Source organism: Rhagoletis zephyria, unplaced genomic scaffold (genome assembly GCF_001687245.7).
Source record: "Rhagoletis zephyria isolate East Lansing unplaced genomic scaffold, Rhagoletis_zephyria_1.1 Rzeph_scaffold_04008, whole genome shotgun sequence".
NCBI lineage: Eukaryota > Metazoa > Arthropoda > Insecta > Diptera > Tephritidae > Rhagoletis > Rhagoletis zephyria.
The window spans coordinates 1-16,630 of record NW_016161091.1 but is presented as its reverse complement, the minus strand read 5'-3'; the positions used below and the strand labels follow the sequence as shown (position 1 = coordinate 16,630).

Sequence of the window (16,630 nt, the reverse complement as noted above, 5' to 3'; positions counted from 1 at the left end):
TTTTTGGAGCTCACAATAAGGGTTACAACACAGAATTCCGAAACACTTCTGACTTTAAAATGAGTCCGAATGTTTATAGGAATTACTCATCAAAAATCTAAATTCTCTAGTTGAAAGGGTTTTTCAAACGCTATGGAGCAGGGATGAAAAATGGTAATTTCAGATTGTACCTAATATCATAAAATAAGTGTACCTAATGAGACAGATTGTACCTAAAAAAGTTACATCATTCGTTTGTAGGTACATATACGAAAAAAGTGGAAAAAGCAACAACAGTTTATAAACCGAACTTAGCACAGTTTGTAGATCACTGGCTCTTTAAGCCTGGGGTCGTTGGATCGAATCCCAGTGAAGAAGTCTGATGAGGAGATGTGGTGATCTCCGAAATAGCAGCTATAATGTCTACCATTTATAAGTTATTATTTTTTCGGAGTAGTTTTCAATTAAAAAGACCTCAAGCTTAATAAAAATTTTTTATAATGTAGTTTTTTTATTAATTTATTTTTATATGAATATAATTTAAACTTGATTAAGTTTTTTTTTAACTGAGCTTATATTTACATGTAGACTATAGCCTAATGGGATTCGGAGAAGCTTTGCTTTTGTCTAATTTTGACTACTGAAAAATATTTGCGGAAAACAACATGGAAATTCTGTTAATTTATCCGATTCCCTTTGATAGGTGCAGCAAGTCTAGAGAAAATAAGTATGTATATTTCCAGTAATCAAATAGCGAATATGGGTCAAAAAGCTATTACCTCAATTTTAGAAAATATGAAATTTGGAGAAATCCTAGACACAGAACTACATTTATGGGCGAATACAATGAGAAGTGTATTTTTTTTTTTATCTAAAACTAATAAAGTTAGAAGGATGAAATTCGAGGGTGTAGTAGTTTGCATATATAGGGCCTTGACATATTTTTTTTTTTTCAAAAATAAATATTGGAAATTTCCAAGGATATTCAAGAAAAAAATTTTAAAAGGACAACACCTATTCTTCCTGGTGCACCAAAAAATTTATTTTTTTTTCAATTCTACAAAATTTTTCCTTTTAATTGTTACTAATATTGTTACTCTACAATGCATCAAATCTTGTAAATAATTTTTTTATTTAATCATATCCTAAAAAATTCAAAGTCCTTTAAAAAAATCCTGACGTCAGAGAGAAAATTTAAAAACGCAGTTATACTATATTTGGCTCCTAGTTTTGTGAATAAATTGACTTTTTCATGTTTTAAAAATTTTCGGGTTTTGTCGCACGGCGTAATCGTAATTTTCTACATAAACAGTTATTGTTTTCTAAACTGAATGCCTGTGATTCGAATCGAGGAATACATACAGTGGCCAAAATAGAAATTAGGACTCGACATTTTAGTGCGTTTTGGCTATTTTTCCTTAGTTTATTTAATGTTTATTATTTATTTTATGAAAGTAAAACTCTTTTCCTAAAAAAAAACCCTATAATACCAAATTTCCAACTTTGTGCAAAAAAACTATAAAAATTAATTCTGCAAATTATCACCAAAATTTCAAACTTTTTAATTAGAATCTTTTGACAAAAAATTTGGTTTGCAGTTTTGTAACTCGCCAGAATTGAGTATAATAATAAAGTGCGAGTGGAAATTACTGCTCATTTGCTTCTCTTTCAAAAAAAAAAAAAACATGGTCGAACATACATACTTTGTATGACAAATGCGTAACACCGTCAACAAAAAAAAAAAAAATGTCAAAAATTAGTGGTGCACTTTATTATATTAAAAATTTAACGTATTTTTTTTAACAAATTTTACGGGGTAAAAATCTCGAGAAAATTGTCCTATAAATTTGAGATGTTACTATTTGTAAGGATACCGTTTCAGGGAAAATAGTGTGAAAAAAATTGCAAAATTATTTTTTGTCCCGTACACTGAGAAAAGAGTTTAGTTACGTCAACTAAATATGTTTTTCTCAACACATGATTTAGTTATAGTCACATTATTTGGTTATAGTTACCAAATCACGTGTTGGTAGAAATATATTTGGCTGGCTTTTTTCTGAGTGTATTCGGTTTTTATAAATATGGTCACCATACCTATACTACATCCATTCCACTTTCACTAGCCAGTTAGGCCCACGACAGTCGGACCTACGTAACTGGAATGGCCCAGATTCATATGACTCGAAGAGGTAAACTTTGCACCCAACTTGATCATACCTTCGTTAGCTATTTTAAGAAACAACGGATCACTAGACAATCAATAAGCCGTGGCAGCATTCAAAAAGGAAACGCTTCTGCTTAGCTGCGCACAGCAGGTAATCAACAATATTTCACGTACAGCGAACCAACAAGTGCAAGTGTAATTGCTTTTTAATTGCAGCGCCCTGTCAACTCCCTTCTTGCCATTCACGCTCTATGTCCGCTGTTTCTATATAAATATATCAGGAACAATTTGAGACCCGTCTACATAAGTAGTATACAGTGAAAATCCCAACCGATGGCTGGTAACACGCCGCTTTCCACTTGTCACTTGCCACTTGCCACTTGCCATTCACCCGTCTGGTTGCAGCTAAATTACTTTCAGCGGTTTTTTGAAAACGCCGTAGGAATATTTGTTTGTATGCTGCATAGCCACATCAACAACCTGTAAAATATTTATTTATCCTTTCAACAAACCGCACGCATTTTAGCTACCCATTAGAATTAGTGACGGCCTGCGGGTATGGTGGCGCTCGACGCTTATCAGTGCGGCTGAATGCTTGTGTTGGTGGCATTGATTGTTGTACTAACATACATACATACATACATACATACATACATATGTACATAAGTACAAACATATTTTACGCGCCATTGATATGTGCAGCTTCGAGTCATTTTAAATTCAATTTTATTTTGCCGACATCATTGTTGTTGCCGGCGGTGATAAATAAAGCAAACTATGGGAGATCGCGGAACTTAATTAAATCCCAAGCCAATAATTTCCGCAGCACATCGATGTGGCCTGTTACAACTGGGCACGGGCATGGAGGTGCTGATGTGAGAAAAGATTTGAACAGCGTGCGGTGAATGGGAGGCAGATAAAATTTGAAAATAGCGTGGAAAATGGGACATATACATACATATGTACATATTCATGTATTAATATTTACGCAAATATATATGTATGAATATAGGACAAGGCAATATATTCCACATGGAATTTATGTAAATTAATAGTGTGAAATATTTGAACTTCACGATTTTCGTGCAGCGTAGTTTTTTATGTGTTTGCGTCAGCGAGTTATGTTTATGTATTAGTGAAAATTGAACAATTAACACCAGCAAGATCGCTATGACATTTTGACGACCCCAGAAAAACGACTACTAACTAAGTAGGTATGTAAGAGTACACGCGGGTTTTACGGTGCGGTGACATAACTGGGAATTACCCTCCGCCGTTAAGTCCAATTTAATTTAGAGGGCGAACAGTACATTAAAAGAGAGAATACTTACTAAATGTGATAGAAATCGCCCACAAGGGTGGAGAGCTTGGCAGTGAGCCCATCTTTATCATATTTTATAATTTTCCATTCAGTTTCAGCGAAATCGGTGCAGGCTAAGTATTTTTTCTAACAGCTTATATGGAGCCGCAACACTGTGCGATGCACAATGGGTAATTTGATCAGTTTATCTGGCGAAAAGTCATTTTTCGTACGCACAAAAATAAATAAAATAAGATTTGATAGAGAAAACTTCAAACAAAATAACAGGGTATTTTATTTTCGCAAAAAGTTAACGGCAACTACTTATCAGGTGACCAAAGTCATTGTCTGTGTGTGAAATATTGAAATCGATTTTGTGTTCTTCTTTAAGCTAATTTCGAACAACTAAATTTTAGTTAAAAATTATTTAAAAAATTTACAAAAATATAGAGGATAAAGAGAAAAGTGCTTCTGTTGCCGTTTACAGTAAGAGAAAGAACTTAAAAAAGGAAGGAAACAAAAAGCCGTTTACAATTTTGTTACTGCAAAAGCTGCTCCATTTAACTTATCAGCAGAAAAAATTGGAAAGTCAGAGCTTTCAGGGTTTCAATTAAATTAATATAACTTGGTAGATTTTTTTTTTATTACCCACTGTATAGATTGTTTTTGTAACTAAGTGAAATTTTTTCTTCACTATAAATATTTAGAAAAAAACTGCATTCAAACTTTGCCAATAAAACCACAAATAAAAAAGTGACCCCTTTTGGCCCATCGATCGTCAAGGGTTAAGATTTTTCTTTGCAAAAATTTGGGAAATCGTATTCAAACTATTTCAATAAAACCACAAATTAAGAAGTGACCCCTTTTGACCCATCGGCCGTCGGGGGTTAAGATTTTTCTTTGCAAAAATGTGGGAAATCGTTTACCAATCATTTAAAAATCATATTTTTTTTTTTTGATAATTTACCATAATTAATTTTGATCACAGAAATGGTTCAAATTACCCGTAGTGCAACGCTCGGAAACTTCAACAAATCAAATAAATTCAATAGACCGCTTTCCCTCCGCTAACTAATAGCTTCTAGCAATGCCTCGGAAGAAAAGAAAGAAACAAGTGGTTTTTTATCGAAAGGAAAGATCTACAAAAAATTGCTTCCGATCAGATTAGCCGAAGAACGCCGATTGGCGGATTTTCCTCAACATAAATAGATACCCTGCAGGAAATGGGACTAGTTTGTAGCTAACTATTAACTAACTAGAATTCGACTAGTGGTAACAATTTATTAACTATTTCCTTTGGCCGCAAAATAGTGAGAGGTTTCCTTTGTATTAGATGTCAACTAACTTGTAGCTAACTACTTTTGAACATAAAATATCCATAAGAAAAACAAAATATATTTTGTTTTTTTACTTTTTTTTATTTATTTATTTACATTATTTTATTACATTTCATATTTATTTACATATTCTGCTGTAGCTGGTCCCATATTCGAAAACCGTCGGACATAACGGACATACATACATATGTACATAAGTATCTGTGCCTACGTAACTACTATATTACTTCTCCGCATAATAAAACACTAAACTTCATCTGATTTATTAATTTCTATTTAATGGCTTATAAATCAATTGCGGGACCATAGAGTTCACTCTAATTACTAATATATGCGTGCATATACATATGCACATACATCCATATGTAAGAATTTTTGTACATATTTAATCCTAGCTGATTACCGATGTTGCACGTACAATAGAACAAAAATTATACGCCAACTTGTTCGTATGTACATACATAAATATGTAGCACTGTGGCGATGAGTTAAGTGTAATTGGAATTTATTACGCTTTAATTAACATTTAAGTTGATTCGCATGGACGCCACAATACAAAAAGCCACTCATAACACCTTAATGATAGCACACTCGAACAAAATGCGAATAAAATGCATATTTACCTATGCTTCAAACACGTCTACAACATATATATACATACATATCTATATAAAAGTACATGTCAAGTCACGTATACAATATAGATATATGTACATACATAAATATGTACAAATATGAAAGCAAGCTACCTGTGTATGTTTGTGCAAAAAAAATCATAACTTTTTGCCCATTTCACTTGGCATGGTACGTGCTTTTGTTTGCGCAGGTGTGGGGGTGTCATATGTGAATGTGGCTTTGTTCACTTTGCTCTCGTGTAATTAAAATTAAATGTGAGAATTCATTACATCCCAGTGGGAAAAGTAGTAATGCATTACATGCGTGATAAATAATGGAATGTATTTCTTATGAGTTCTAGATTCTATTACTGTTTAATATGTAATCGGCATTCGAATGTTTCGAAAAAGTCGCAAAAAATCGTATATATAAATAGGCAAATATATTTTCTTTACACCCCTTTTACGGCTAAGCTATGCTTCTAAGTTATAGCGAATTATATATGTATCATTAGAAAGGTATTTTTTATGCTGATGTGCAGAGACTAACTCAAATTTCCAATTAGTTTAAAATAAAGCGCAAAAATCAATTCAAAAAATTATGTTATGTTATGCTAAGTGCTAAGTTCAACTCCCCTCAACTCAGCTCACCCCAACTAATGTTATTACTCCTCAACTCATCTTTTCTCAACTCAACTCAGCTCAACTTAACTTTTATCTAAAGCCACTTCACTTCAATACACCTCATCTTAACTAAACTCAACTCAACTCAGCTCAGCTTACCTCAACCCCTCTTAATTTTAGTGGTTGAATTTCAACCGCTGGGCGAACACTAGTTCAAATTAAATCTCATTCATTCCGACATTACTGGTAATGCTAAATTGAATGCCCCACTTTTCCTGGGATATCGACGTGGGAAAAATTAAGCATTTTCGAATGTGAAAATGGCTGTTTTACTGATTATTTTTTCCATTACTATACATTAAATTTTCCCACTGGGATTCTACTATACATATGTATGTATGAATGTGTGCGAGTATGGTATACCTGTTGCCCGGACAACCTGCTACAATGTTGTGCTTAATGAAAAAAACTCCGAACCAAACAATGCACGCACATACCCGTTCATACATACACACGTATGTACATATTTACACGCATATACACCCTGCAAACCATTTTTTCAGAGTATTCTGAATGTAGTGAAATTTTAAAGAATTCGTAAAGATCTCATCCGTTTTTTTGCCGAATTTGCAGAGTATTCTGAATTGTAGAGACAATTTAAAGAATTCGTAAAGATCTCATCCGATTTTTTGCCGAATTTTCGAAAATAAAATAAACTGTACACACTTTGATTCCTTTACGAAATTTGGGTAAAGCAATGAAAATAATGCTGCTATGCGAAGAATTTCTTGCAGAATTTTTTCAGAATTTTCTTTATTTTTCATACAGAAATTTCTATACGAGTTCGTGTCAACCCCTTTCTTACAATTTTCTTTGAAGATTCGTAAAAAAATCGTTACAGAAATGAGATACTCCTAAAGATTTCGTTTAAATTTCGATAACTTTGGTTTGCAGGGTACCTACAAATTTAAGTGGATACATACATCCATATGTGAAGTGGCCACGTCATTAAGTTAAGGATGTTGTTGACAGCGCTTTATTAATCTACTTTATTGTATCTACTCTGTTAGAAAGGCGGCTGGTATCGAAACAAAGCTCATATACCTGCCAAATATCTGGGACCCATACTGAATAAGAAATTGGATACTAAACACATTTAAACATGGACCGAAAACTACGGCAGCCCTCTCTTACGCGGTAAAGACGTAAATCGGACCTCTATGTACAAAAGACCCAAAGAGCGACCCTACTGTGGATAAGCGGGTAGCTGCGCACAACACCCACCAAAGTGATGAATGTGCTGCCAAATATACTGCCCATAGAGCGATATTATGGCAAATGCAAAGTGCGAAAGTTATTTAAATGGAGAGCGAACTATTGCGGGACAATAAAAAAAAGATGCAAATTTCTTCAAAATATTTAGGTGGTTCATAAGGCGTCGTAAGTGTCATATTGTCATATGTCGTAGTTTTTAATGACTAAATAAATGTTTAGAGAACTTGAAACCACAACCAACTATTTTTAGCGGTGTAAAACTTCATAATACGATTTTTATGGTAGCTTACGAATCCCTTAAATATAGTTTGAGACGTTTAAGGTTTTCAACATACAACAATATGACAGTGTACAATACATTGTAAACACCCTAATTGTGTTTTAATAAGTCATGAAACGAATTTGTTGATACTGTAGATGTTTTTAAATTTTATGAGTCCTTTATTGAGCAATCTACCGACATTTCTACCCTAAACTTTAGCCATTTAACCGCGACAATGACTATTTCCAATAAGTCATAAAGATATTGGAACTTTAGATTTTTTAATTTTCGGAGCTTGAGCCGGAATAGTGGTAACATCTCTTAGAATTTTAATTCGAGCTGAATTCGGACATCCAGAAGTTTTAATTGGTTATCATCAAATTTATAATGTAATTGTTGTGAATTTCGGAAGAGAATGTGTTAGAGCCTTTCTATATTAAGGTAACGATATGTACCTTGACATTCAGTAGATAAATTAGAATATTTTTGTATATAAAAGCACATATATCAAGCTACTGGCTGGCTTCAACCAATTTAATATATTTGCAATTTTCTGCACTTTTTGGTTGAAACTTTTCAGGAAAAATCTGTATGTACGAATATATGTACATATGTAAGTTTACGCAATTAATTTTTAGGAAGTAAAAGTTCTCCTCTTTTTCAGTTCCAATAACTTTGTTTGTTTAAAAACTACGAAAAAAATACTAGTACGCACGCATGGCCGTGTGTGTGTCTCTAATATTTCTACTTCGATCCAGTCATATCAAAATGAATAACAAAAAATTTAAGATGCATATGTATATAGGTACATATGTACATATATATATTGTAACCTTTTTATCGTAGTAAATAAAAGAAATTTTCTCAACAATAGAATCATTTTATTAAAAATTCATATATGTACATTTTTCTTATTTAAACACGCAATACTTGCAAAGTTTCAGGAACGAATATTTCACATTTAAATAGACACATACATAAATATTTCTCATAAACGTATGTATTTGCAATGCAGGCCAGTATACATTAGGGTGGTGCGTAAAATATCAACTACAAACTAAAAGACATCCACGAATTTTCACATTTTAAACAAGTTTCTAAGGGCCGTTACCAGAGCTGGAAAAATTTTAATTTTTTTTTTAAATCGCAAGAATTCGACAAAATGTTTACTTTGACTAGCTATAGCATAGCGAGTTTATGAATTTATATGAAAAAGTTTCCATACGATGAGTTGTAGCTGGTAAGAGTAAAAATTGTTTATAACATTTGCTATTTAAAAAAAAAATTTGAAAAAAATATGTTTTTACTTTTTACGTAGAACAAAATAAAAAGGTGCGTGCCCCATACAAAATTAAATGTTCACATTTTAAGCAACACCCTAATATCTTAATTTTTTAACATTTTGCTGATTTTCAATAAATAAACTATAAAGAATTTGATGCACACGCGTACACACATATACATATGTATATATGTACATGCAAGTACGTAAAAGTCAGACCAATTGTAAGGACAAAGTGGCAGGTGTCAAAGACAGGAATTTCAGTAAATGTGCAATATTGGAGCATACTCGTATATATGTATATATATGAAAAACGTGAGTGCACCTTTCAGCCTTTGTTGTATGAAGCTGAATGCTTTTCACAAGCACATTTTTTATGCGCTCGTACATATGTATGTGTGCTTACATCACTTAACGATACAAGGTAACACCTCGTTCTTTGACACACTTTTGTAGCGATATTGTATAAAAAAATTACTTATGAATATTGTGCAACATCAATAAAGTTTGCTGCGAATATATGTGACTTCTATGACAACTTAATAACTAATGCATACATACATACGTATTAGGAATGTTATTTTTTTGCTTTTTACCGCCCCTTGATTTTCGGGATGTCATTATCAAAATCCCGAGATTCCGGGATTTGTCCCGGGTTTTAGATATTCATTACTTTTCAACTACTTAAATCGAAAAAATTGCGTATATCTCTCCTACCATATAACAAATAATAAATAAAAGGATTTGAAACCTACTTTTTTATTTAAAGTGGCGTTTTAATTTTATCTGTCTGACGTCAGGATTTATTTCAAAGGAATTTGTAGTTTCAAAGATGTGATTAATTCCAAAAAGTATTTAAAAAATTCAATGCAATGGAGATAAAAAAATATGAGTACCAAATGAAAGAGGAAATTTCTTTCGAATTAAAAAAAAGATACAATTTTTTTGATTCTCAAAGACGAATGGATAATTGTTTAAGCTGATAAAATTATAAGGGCGAAATTCGAGGAAGTTATCGAGTTTATATAAGTCCTTAACATATAATTTTTTCAAAAACAAATATTGCGAAATTTCAAGGATACAATTTTGAAAGGACATTTTCAATACTTATCAGTCTTTATGCACCAAAAAGTGGAATCTGTTTAAATTCTGCTGAATTTCCTCTTTAGTTTGATACCCATACTACTTCTCTAAACGCATTTCACTGAATTTTTTAAATCATTTTTGAATTACTGACGTCAGAATGAAAAACTAAAAACGCAATTTTACTATATTTGGCCCATGGTTTCGCGAGTATTTTGATTTTTGTGTATAAAATTTACTATCGCACGGTGTTATAAGTATAATGAGCTAGATATTTATAAAAAAAATATTAGTTATTAAATAAACAAGTAATTTTTAAGCAAAAAACAAAACCGACTTCAATTCTCATATACAAATTTAAGATTATCGTTAATTTCTTCACGATCCAACTATCGGATCTAATCAAAATTAGTATGGAACCACCCATAAAAAATATATATATATATATATATATTCCAACGAACTGATAACCTAATCGTTTTTTTTTTGAAGTCGGTTAAAAAAATAAATATAGCCAATACTGGTCAAGAAAAGTAGTTTCTATTATTGCCATCAGTGCAAATTGCAAGTCCCGAAATTTTCGGAACCTAAAAAAGGTGGGAATCCCGGGATTAACATTCCTAATATGTATGTATGAATGTATGCATGCCAACGAGTTCCAGAAATTATCAAGCGTTTTGATGGATTTCATAGAATATTTCTTACTACAACAACTAAAGAACTTTGGTGGTAGGAGGAAAATGCTGGTTACGAAGTAAGGATAGCGCAGGGGACAGCAAAAATTTTATTCGAGAGTCCAAATAGCAACTTATTTGATGCTTGTAAATTTAGGTTAGTTATTCTTTAGGAGAGCAGCAAGGACACGGATGGTACCGTGGCCTACCCCCTATTATTTAGTGAAATCAGGGAAAACCGGCGACTGCTTTGAGCGATATGACTCTTTTTACTTTTCAAGCTGCCTAGACTACATCTCATCATCCTTTGGCTGACCCTAATCTCCGCGAGCTCAGTGGACAGGGGTTATATCCTGAAGTCTTGGAGGAGTACTTAATGCTAATTGCGGACTCGCTACTAATTCTGGTAAGACAAAGCTCGTTTTAAGCTGCCTTTACACGGATCGATTTTCTAGTCAATTGTGTCGTTCAACCATAATCGGTGTTTTCGTTGAGCGATTTCTCAGTTGACAGAAATCGAACCGTATAAATGCAGCTTCATTCACTAGGAGATATAAGGTGCATAGTTCTCAGCTACCATCGACCGGAGGCATTCCACTTGTGCTTTCTGACAGAGTCAATTAGTTGAGCTTGTAGCCAAGTATTAAAGAGCGAGTTAAAAAGGCAAGAGTGGATTTAACAGCAGTAATCTACTGATTGCATGAAACCTTAATCAAGTCAAATAAGAATGTTGCATGAGATTTGGCGGAATACTTCCAAATTAGGGTTGTCTCACCTCGAAGGATGGTATAGGAGTTCCTGTGAAAACTGGCGGCCTATTCATGGTTTCCGGATTGCAAGGTCCCTGTAACTGGTGGTGGACCGTAATCGGTCAAGGGAGTTTCTTAAGCCATCAATGACAGGAGTTGCTATGGGCCACTGTCCAAATAGCAACTTATTAGGCATGAATTGACATTATCTCTGAGCCGTGGTTTTTTGAAGAAAGATAGGGTGGAGTCTTCTCAGAAATTTCTTCTCAGCAGCCTTGTTTTCGCCGGGCTAAGGTTTAAACATCAGTTATCTTATTTTATTCAAATTCTCGAGGAGCTCTATGGCGTGGACATCAGCTAACTACGGAACTTCAATTTGAACACGAAAAGCTTTTCCTATCAATCTTATTATGCGTAACTCTCTAGGAACAATGGATAACAAAAACTTTGTCTAAGTTTGCCCTTTATGGAGCTGCCACCTAATCGAAGCTTAATACCTCACAGAACTTTTGTGGCAACATTGAAAAGGCCTCTGAAACATCTTGAATTTTGGAAGATTTTTGCAAGAGACTTCTTAAAATAGACTAAATGGTCTTCCTCTTCCCCGAATGCAACGATCTTTCGAGAGATCCGATTGAAGGAAAATAAGGATGATGTTAAGTGTGTTGAGAATCGTTAGAGCCTTTCGGGTGTCCGGGTACAGATCTTTCGGGAGATCCAACTGTAGCGGGTTGAGGAAGATCTTGAATAGAGTAGTTTGAATCATTTAAGTCTCTGAATACGAAAGAGTTGGAATGTGGCAGATATTGCATTCATATCGAAACTAGGAACTACCTGTGTAACGAGCATTTTTAGATCTTTCAGAAATAATCCTGCAAAGATTCTGCATTGTTCGCAGAGTGATGGTCCGCCTAACTTGATTACATACTCGCCAAACCCACTCATACCTTAAAAACCTCGTACAATTAAAGTTTTAAGCGCGTTCCCATTGGAACACCTTTTAATTGCATTTCATTTCATAAAATTTTCCTGTATCCAAAGAAACATAAAATAGTAGAATCAAAATTATTGAAAAGTCAAAATGAAACTCGTAAACGATTTTGTCAAAATTTTATAAAAAATTTCCAAAACATATTTTTTTACTGAACAAAAAAATTATTTAGATAAAATTTATCATTGGAAAGTAACTAATCATGCTCAGCGTTCGAAAATTATGCCAAAAACTGCATCAATTGTTCCAAGACCGTTATCCGTACATTTGGTTCGTATCCGTCTTTACGGCTGTCTTCACCGGCTTTTTACACTACGAACTCAAGCACAATAGCCGTGATCTGATCTACTGGAAGGAGCTGCTCGACTACTGCTATGAATTGGAACATTTTGCCCTCATACTCATTATGATTGTCGTGCTCATCAAAGTCACCTTTCTGGCCTTCATCATCGTTATGAATTCGCGCTCGTTCACATGGTTCGACGAACTCTCCCAACTGGAGGTGAAGAAACGCTATGCCGACTTCTTATTCATTCGTCTGATAGCTGATATCGACAAAATCGAATCGAAATATCTGCGTTGCGCCAATGAGAATGAAATTGCATCGCTGAAAAGCTTCATACTGGCACATGAGGATATGCGTAAGACGATTGATCATTTCCGTAAAGATGCGCGTAGACTGTTGACGCCGAATGAGATCGAGGTATCGCTGCCGATCGATGAGGTATACGGCCTGATGGATGATGAAGAGCGTTTGATGCGCCGCTCACGTTTCTATCATATGGACATTTCGGCAGATGATGAGCTAATCAAGTCATTGGTGAATCCGTAATTTAATTTTTGTGAAGCTTTCTTTATTTTAGGGTTAATTTGCTTTTATTGGGCTATATAGAGATTTGAATGTTTTACAACAAAAGAAATTTTGGTTTAATAGAGTCCATATTTTACCCACTCATAGCATCGTTTGAATAAACTATCGTGCTGGATTTTTCGCTCCACCGGAAATTTGCAACAAATGCAATATATTTGATGCGGAAAGTGTTTAACTGAACAAACATAAATTATATCTGGGACTCGGTTTCAGCGGTTATTTTTGATGTGAAAACCAGTCATATCTTTGGAGGGAACTTCTCCAACATCGTAGATGTTGACGGAATCCGTTCCCCGTAACCGAAAAAGGTGGTAAATCAATGAAGCTATTCAGATATGGCGGCAATGAGCCTAGTGAGCAGAGTTGCCATTTAGGTTTAGCGATTATATTTTATGCTCATCTGAGCATTTGTGGACTACCGGGATTTCAAGAGCTCTTCGCTTAAAAGGGCAATTCTGGCTAAGGTCGTAAGAAGTCTTTCGTAAGACAGATGAGCACACAAGTCTTAAGGCTGGTTTTCACTATGTCATATTTTGACAAACAATTTTGGCAACATATTTTGACACAACTTTATCTTGTTTTTTCATACTTGAACCGATTATATTAAGGGCCAAAAAAAACAGTTAGCCAATTTAAACAACTGAATACCTATTCTGACTAAATCAATGGGTAAACATTTGTTTTTGTTCCATTTGACAATGTCTTTTCACTTATTTGACGACAAATGCCATTCAATTTGACAGAGTGAAAACCAGCCTTTAGGAAAAAAAGCTCCCTCATACACAAATCGCGGTGAAAAGCTATTTTGAGAGAAAGCACTTGTATATCATTAACTCGCGTCACTTCTGCAGTCGCAATGTCCGAGTGAGCACAGGCGTGCCAATCAAGAGATCCGAGTTCGAGTCCTCGCGGAGCGGAATCTTTTTGTCTTTTTTTTTTAATTAAAATTTAATTATTATTTTTTGTTTAATTTAACATTTACATTTTTTTATTTTTACAAAGGAAAATAACATTTTTTAATTAAATTTTGAGAAACTTATGTTATGTATTTTTTTCCCTTGGTTAAATTTTCTTTTTAAATTAGTTTTTTTTTATTTTTTTTTTATTTGTTTTAAAAACAAAATTTTTTATTTTATTTAATTTTTATGAAACTTTTTTTTCTTTTTTAAATATTTTGTTAGTAAAATTTTTTAAGTTTTAGATTTTTTGATTAAACAGCTTTTTTTAATTTATGTTGTTATTCTTTTGTTAATTTCATTTTCTTTTCATTTTTAGGTCTTGTTTAAAAAGAAAAATATATTTTATTTCTTTAATTTAACTTTAAGGATCTTATTAAGTTTTTAAAATTGTTTTTTTTTTCCTTTTTTGGAATGGAACTATTTTTAATATAGTTTAATTTTTAAGTACAATTTCCTTTTTTTTGAATTTCATTATTTTTCTCTTAAATTTTTTTTATACTTTTTTTGTTTTAAAATGAAAATATATGTTTATTAAATTAATTTAAGTTTTAAAAAACTTTTTACAAAAAGACAAACAGCATAACGCTAAGACCTCGTTAGCAGATCTTTCAATTAGTTGAAAGACAGTTGGTTTTTGATACGGCTACGAATTGTAAGAGTAGTACACATCGTTATGCGCTGATGTCAATAAAGGTAAGTCAGACCGAGAAATAATTAGACACAACTGACTGAGAAGTCAGGTACTATTCTATTACAGCTCTATGAAAAATACCAAATCCCTTTCTTATGTGCAGCTACTTCTGCTTGGAAAACATTAACCACTGGCAGAAATATGAAAGTATTTAGCTATGCCAGAAACTTTGTTACTCTTCAAAGAGACTGCCAACAATAATGCCCAATTTTTTATTATACCATTCTTTAATACTAGCGACTTTATTTGGGCTCTCCTTTTCATTTTGTGAGGTTTTTTGGGTCCTATATAAAATAGTTAGTAATAGAAAATGGTTCTAGCGGGTGAGAACATTAAAATTCCTTTCAGCTATACCCAGTTTTAAGTTCTTAATAAAAGGTGTCCACTTTTAATATAACCAAAATTTATGTCTAGCTTTTGATGAAAATTTAAGGAAAGTTTCAAAATTACGACAAATTTATATCCTGTTCTCAAATACCTAAAAACGAATGTCTAGTTTTGAAATATCCAAAAGTATTTGTCCAGTTTTCCAATGACCAAAAAAGTTTACTAGTTTTTACATTCATAAAAAATTGTATCCAGTTTTAAAATAACTAAAAACGAACGACCCATTTTAAATCAGTTTTTAAATACCTAAAAAAATTATTTTCAGTTTCTAGATATCCAATAAATTATGCTCGTTTTTAAAATTGCTAAAAAATTGGAAAGCAATTTATGTCCCATATGCCATAAAATTAATGTCCAGTTTTTGAAAGCCATAATTTATGTAAACCTTACAAATTACCAAAAAAAAACCAATTTTCAAATTTTTAAATAACCAAAGATTCAAATCCAGTTTTTAAATATCTAAAAATTAATGTTTAGTTTTCAAGTAGCCAAAAACTTATGTCCGTTTTTTAAATAATCTAAAATTTGATGTCTACTTTTAAAATTACTAAAAATGGATGTCCCAACCAAAAATTCATAACCAGTTTAAATTATCTAAAAAAAAATCAGTTTCTAGATAACCAAAAACGCATGTCCGTTTTGCAAAAATTTTTTCATCCGTTTTTAACCCTTCCGTACGCACGCCCCCACCATGCAAACCGGCAAATTAGCATACCTCCGTCATCAGAAACGCGTTTGATTTATTGACTGCCAATATCTGACGCGCTCGAGTAAATCCTTTTTTTACATTTTTGGAAGCCTATAGATCCTCCATCCACCGCTGAAAGGATATACAGCACCTGACCTTTTTTTCTTTCTATCATCTAATCTTCAAAACCCAATAGATCCCCACAACGCTAGAGTAAATCCCGATTTAGAACCCTACCCAGCTAAATATTTTGTTTAATTTTAAACTCCAAAAAGGAGTAATAAATAAAACATCAATTTGGTGGAGCATCAATCAGTCATGGGATTTTTGAAATTTATTACTTAGTTTTTAAATGTGTATCCTTTATAAAAATGGCGCATCCTCAAACTCCGAGGCACTATGTGGAACCGCTTCTTGTTTGTTGTTATTGCGAAAGCGTTGTGGTCCAATATTGACGCGATTTACCACAGGCGAAGGCGGACGTTTGAACCGAAACAGGCTTGAACGCAAACCTTCGCCACCAATTTTCGTTGGTTTTCTGCCATTAAAGTTCCCAAAATGTGTTTGACCATAAGGCCAATCTTCCAGTTCCTCCTCAACTTCGGGCAATATAGGATTAAAACGTTGTCTTGTCGGTCTAAAACGAACACGTTGATGATCGGGTCTATACACGTCCGATGGTCTTTGCGACTGAAGCTTT

General features: G+C 33.3%; 1 protein-coding gene across 1 annotated transcript; it reads left to right on the top strand.

Moving 5' to 3' along the window:
- The first annotated feature begins 12,536 nt into the window (after positions 1–12,536).
- LOC108370098 (uncharacterized) lies at positions 12,537–13,217 on the top strand. Its single transcript, XM_017625357.1, has one exon. It carries the CDS (start codon positions 12,537–12,539, stop codon positions 13,164–13,166), a length of 630 nt encoding a protein of 209 aa, XP_017480846.1. The 3' UTR covers positions 13,167–13,217.
- Positions 13,218–16,630: the final 3,413 nt, after the last annotated feature.

Excerpts from the sequence above, each read along its gene's own strand:
- LOC108370098 (XM_017625357.1), top strand. The coding sequence starts at position 12,537 with ATGCTCAGCGTTCGAAAATTATGCCAAAAACTGCATCAATTGTTCCAA.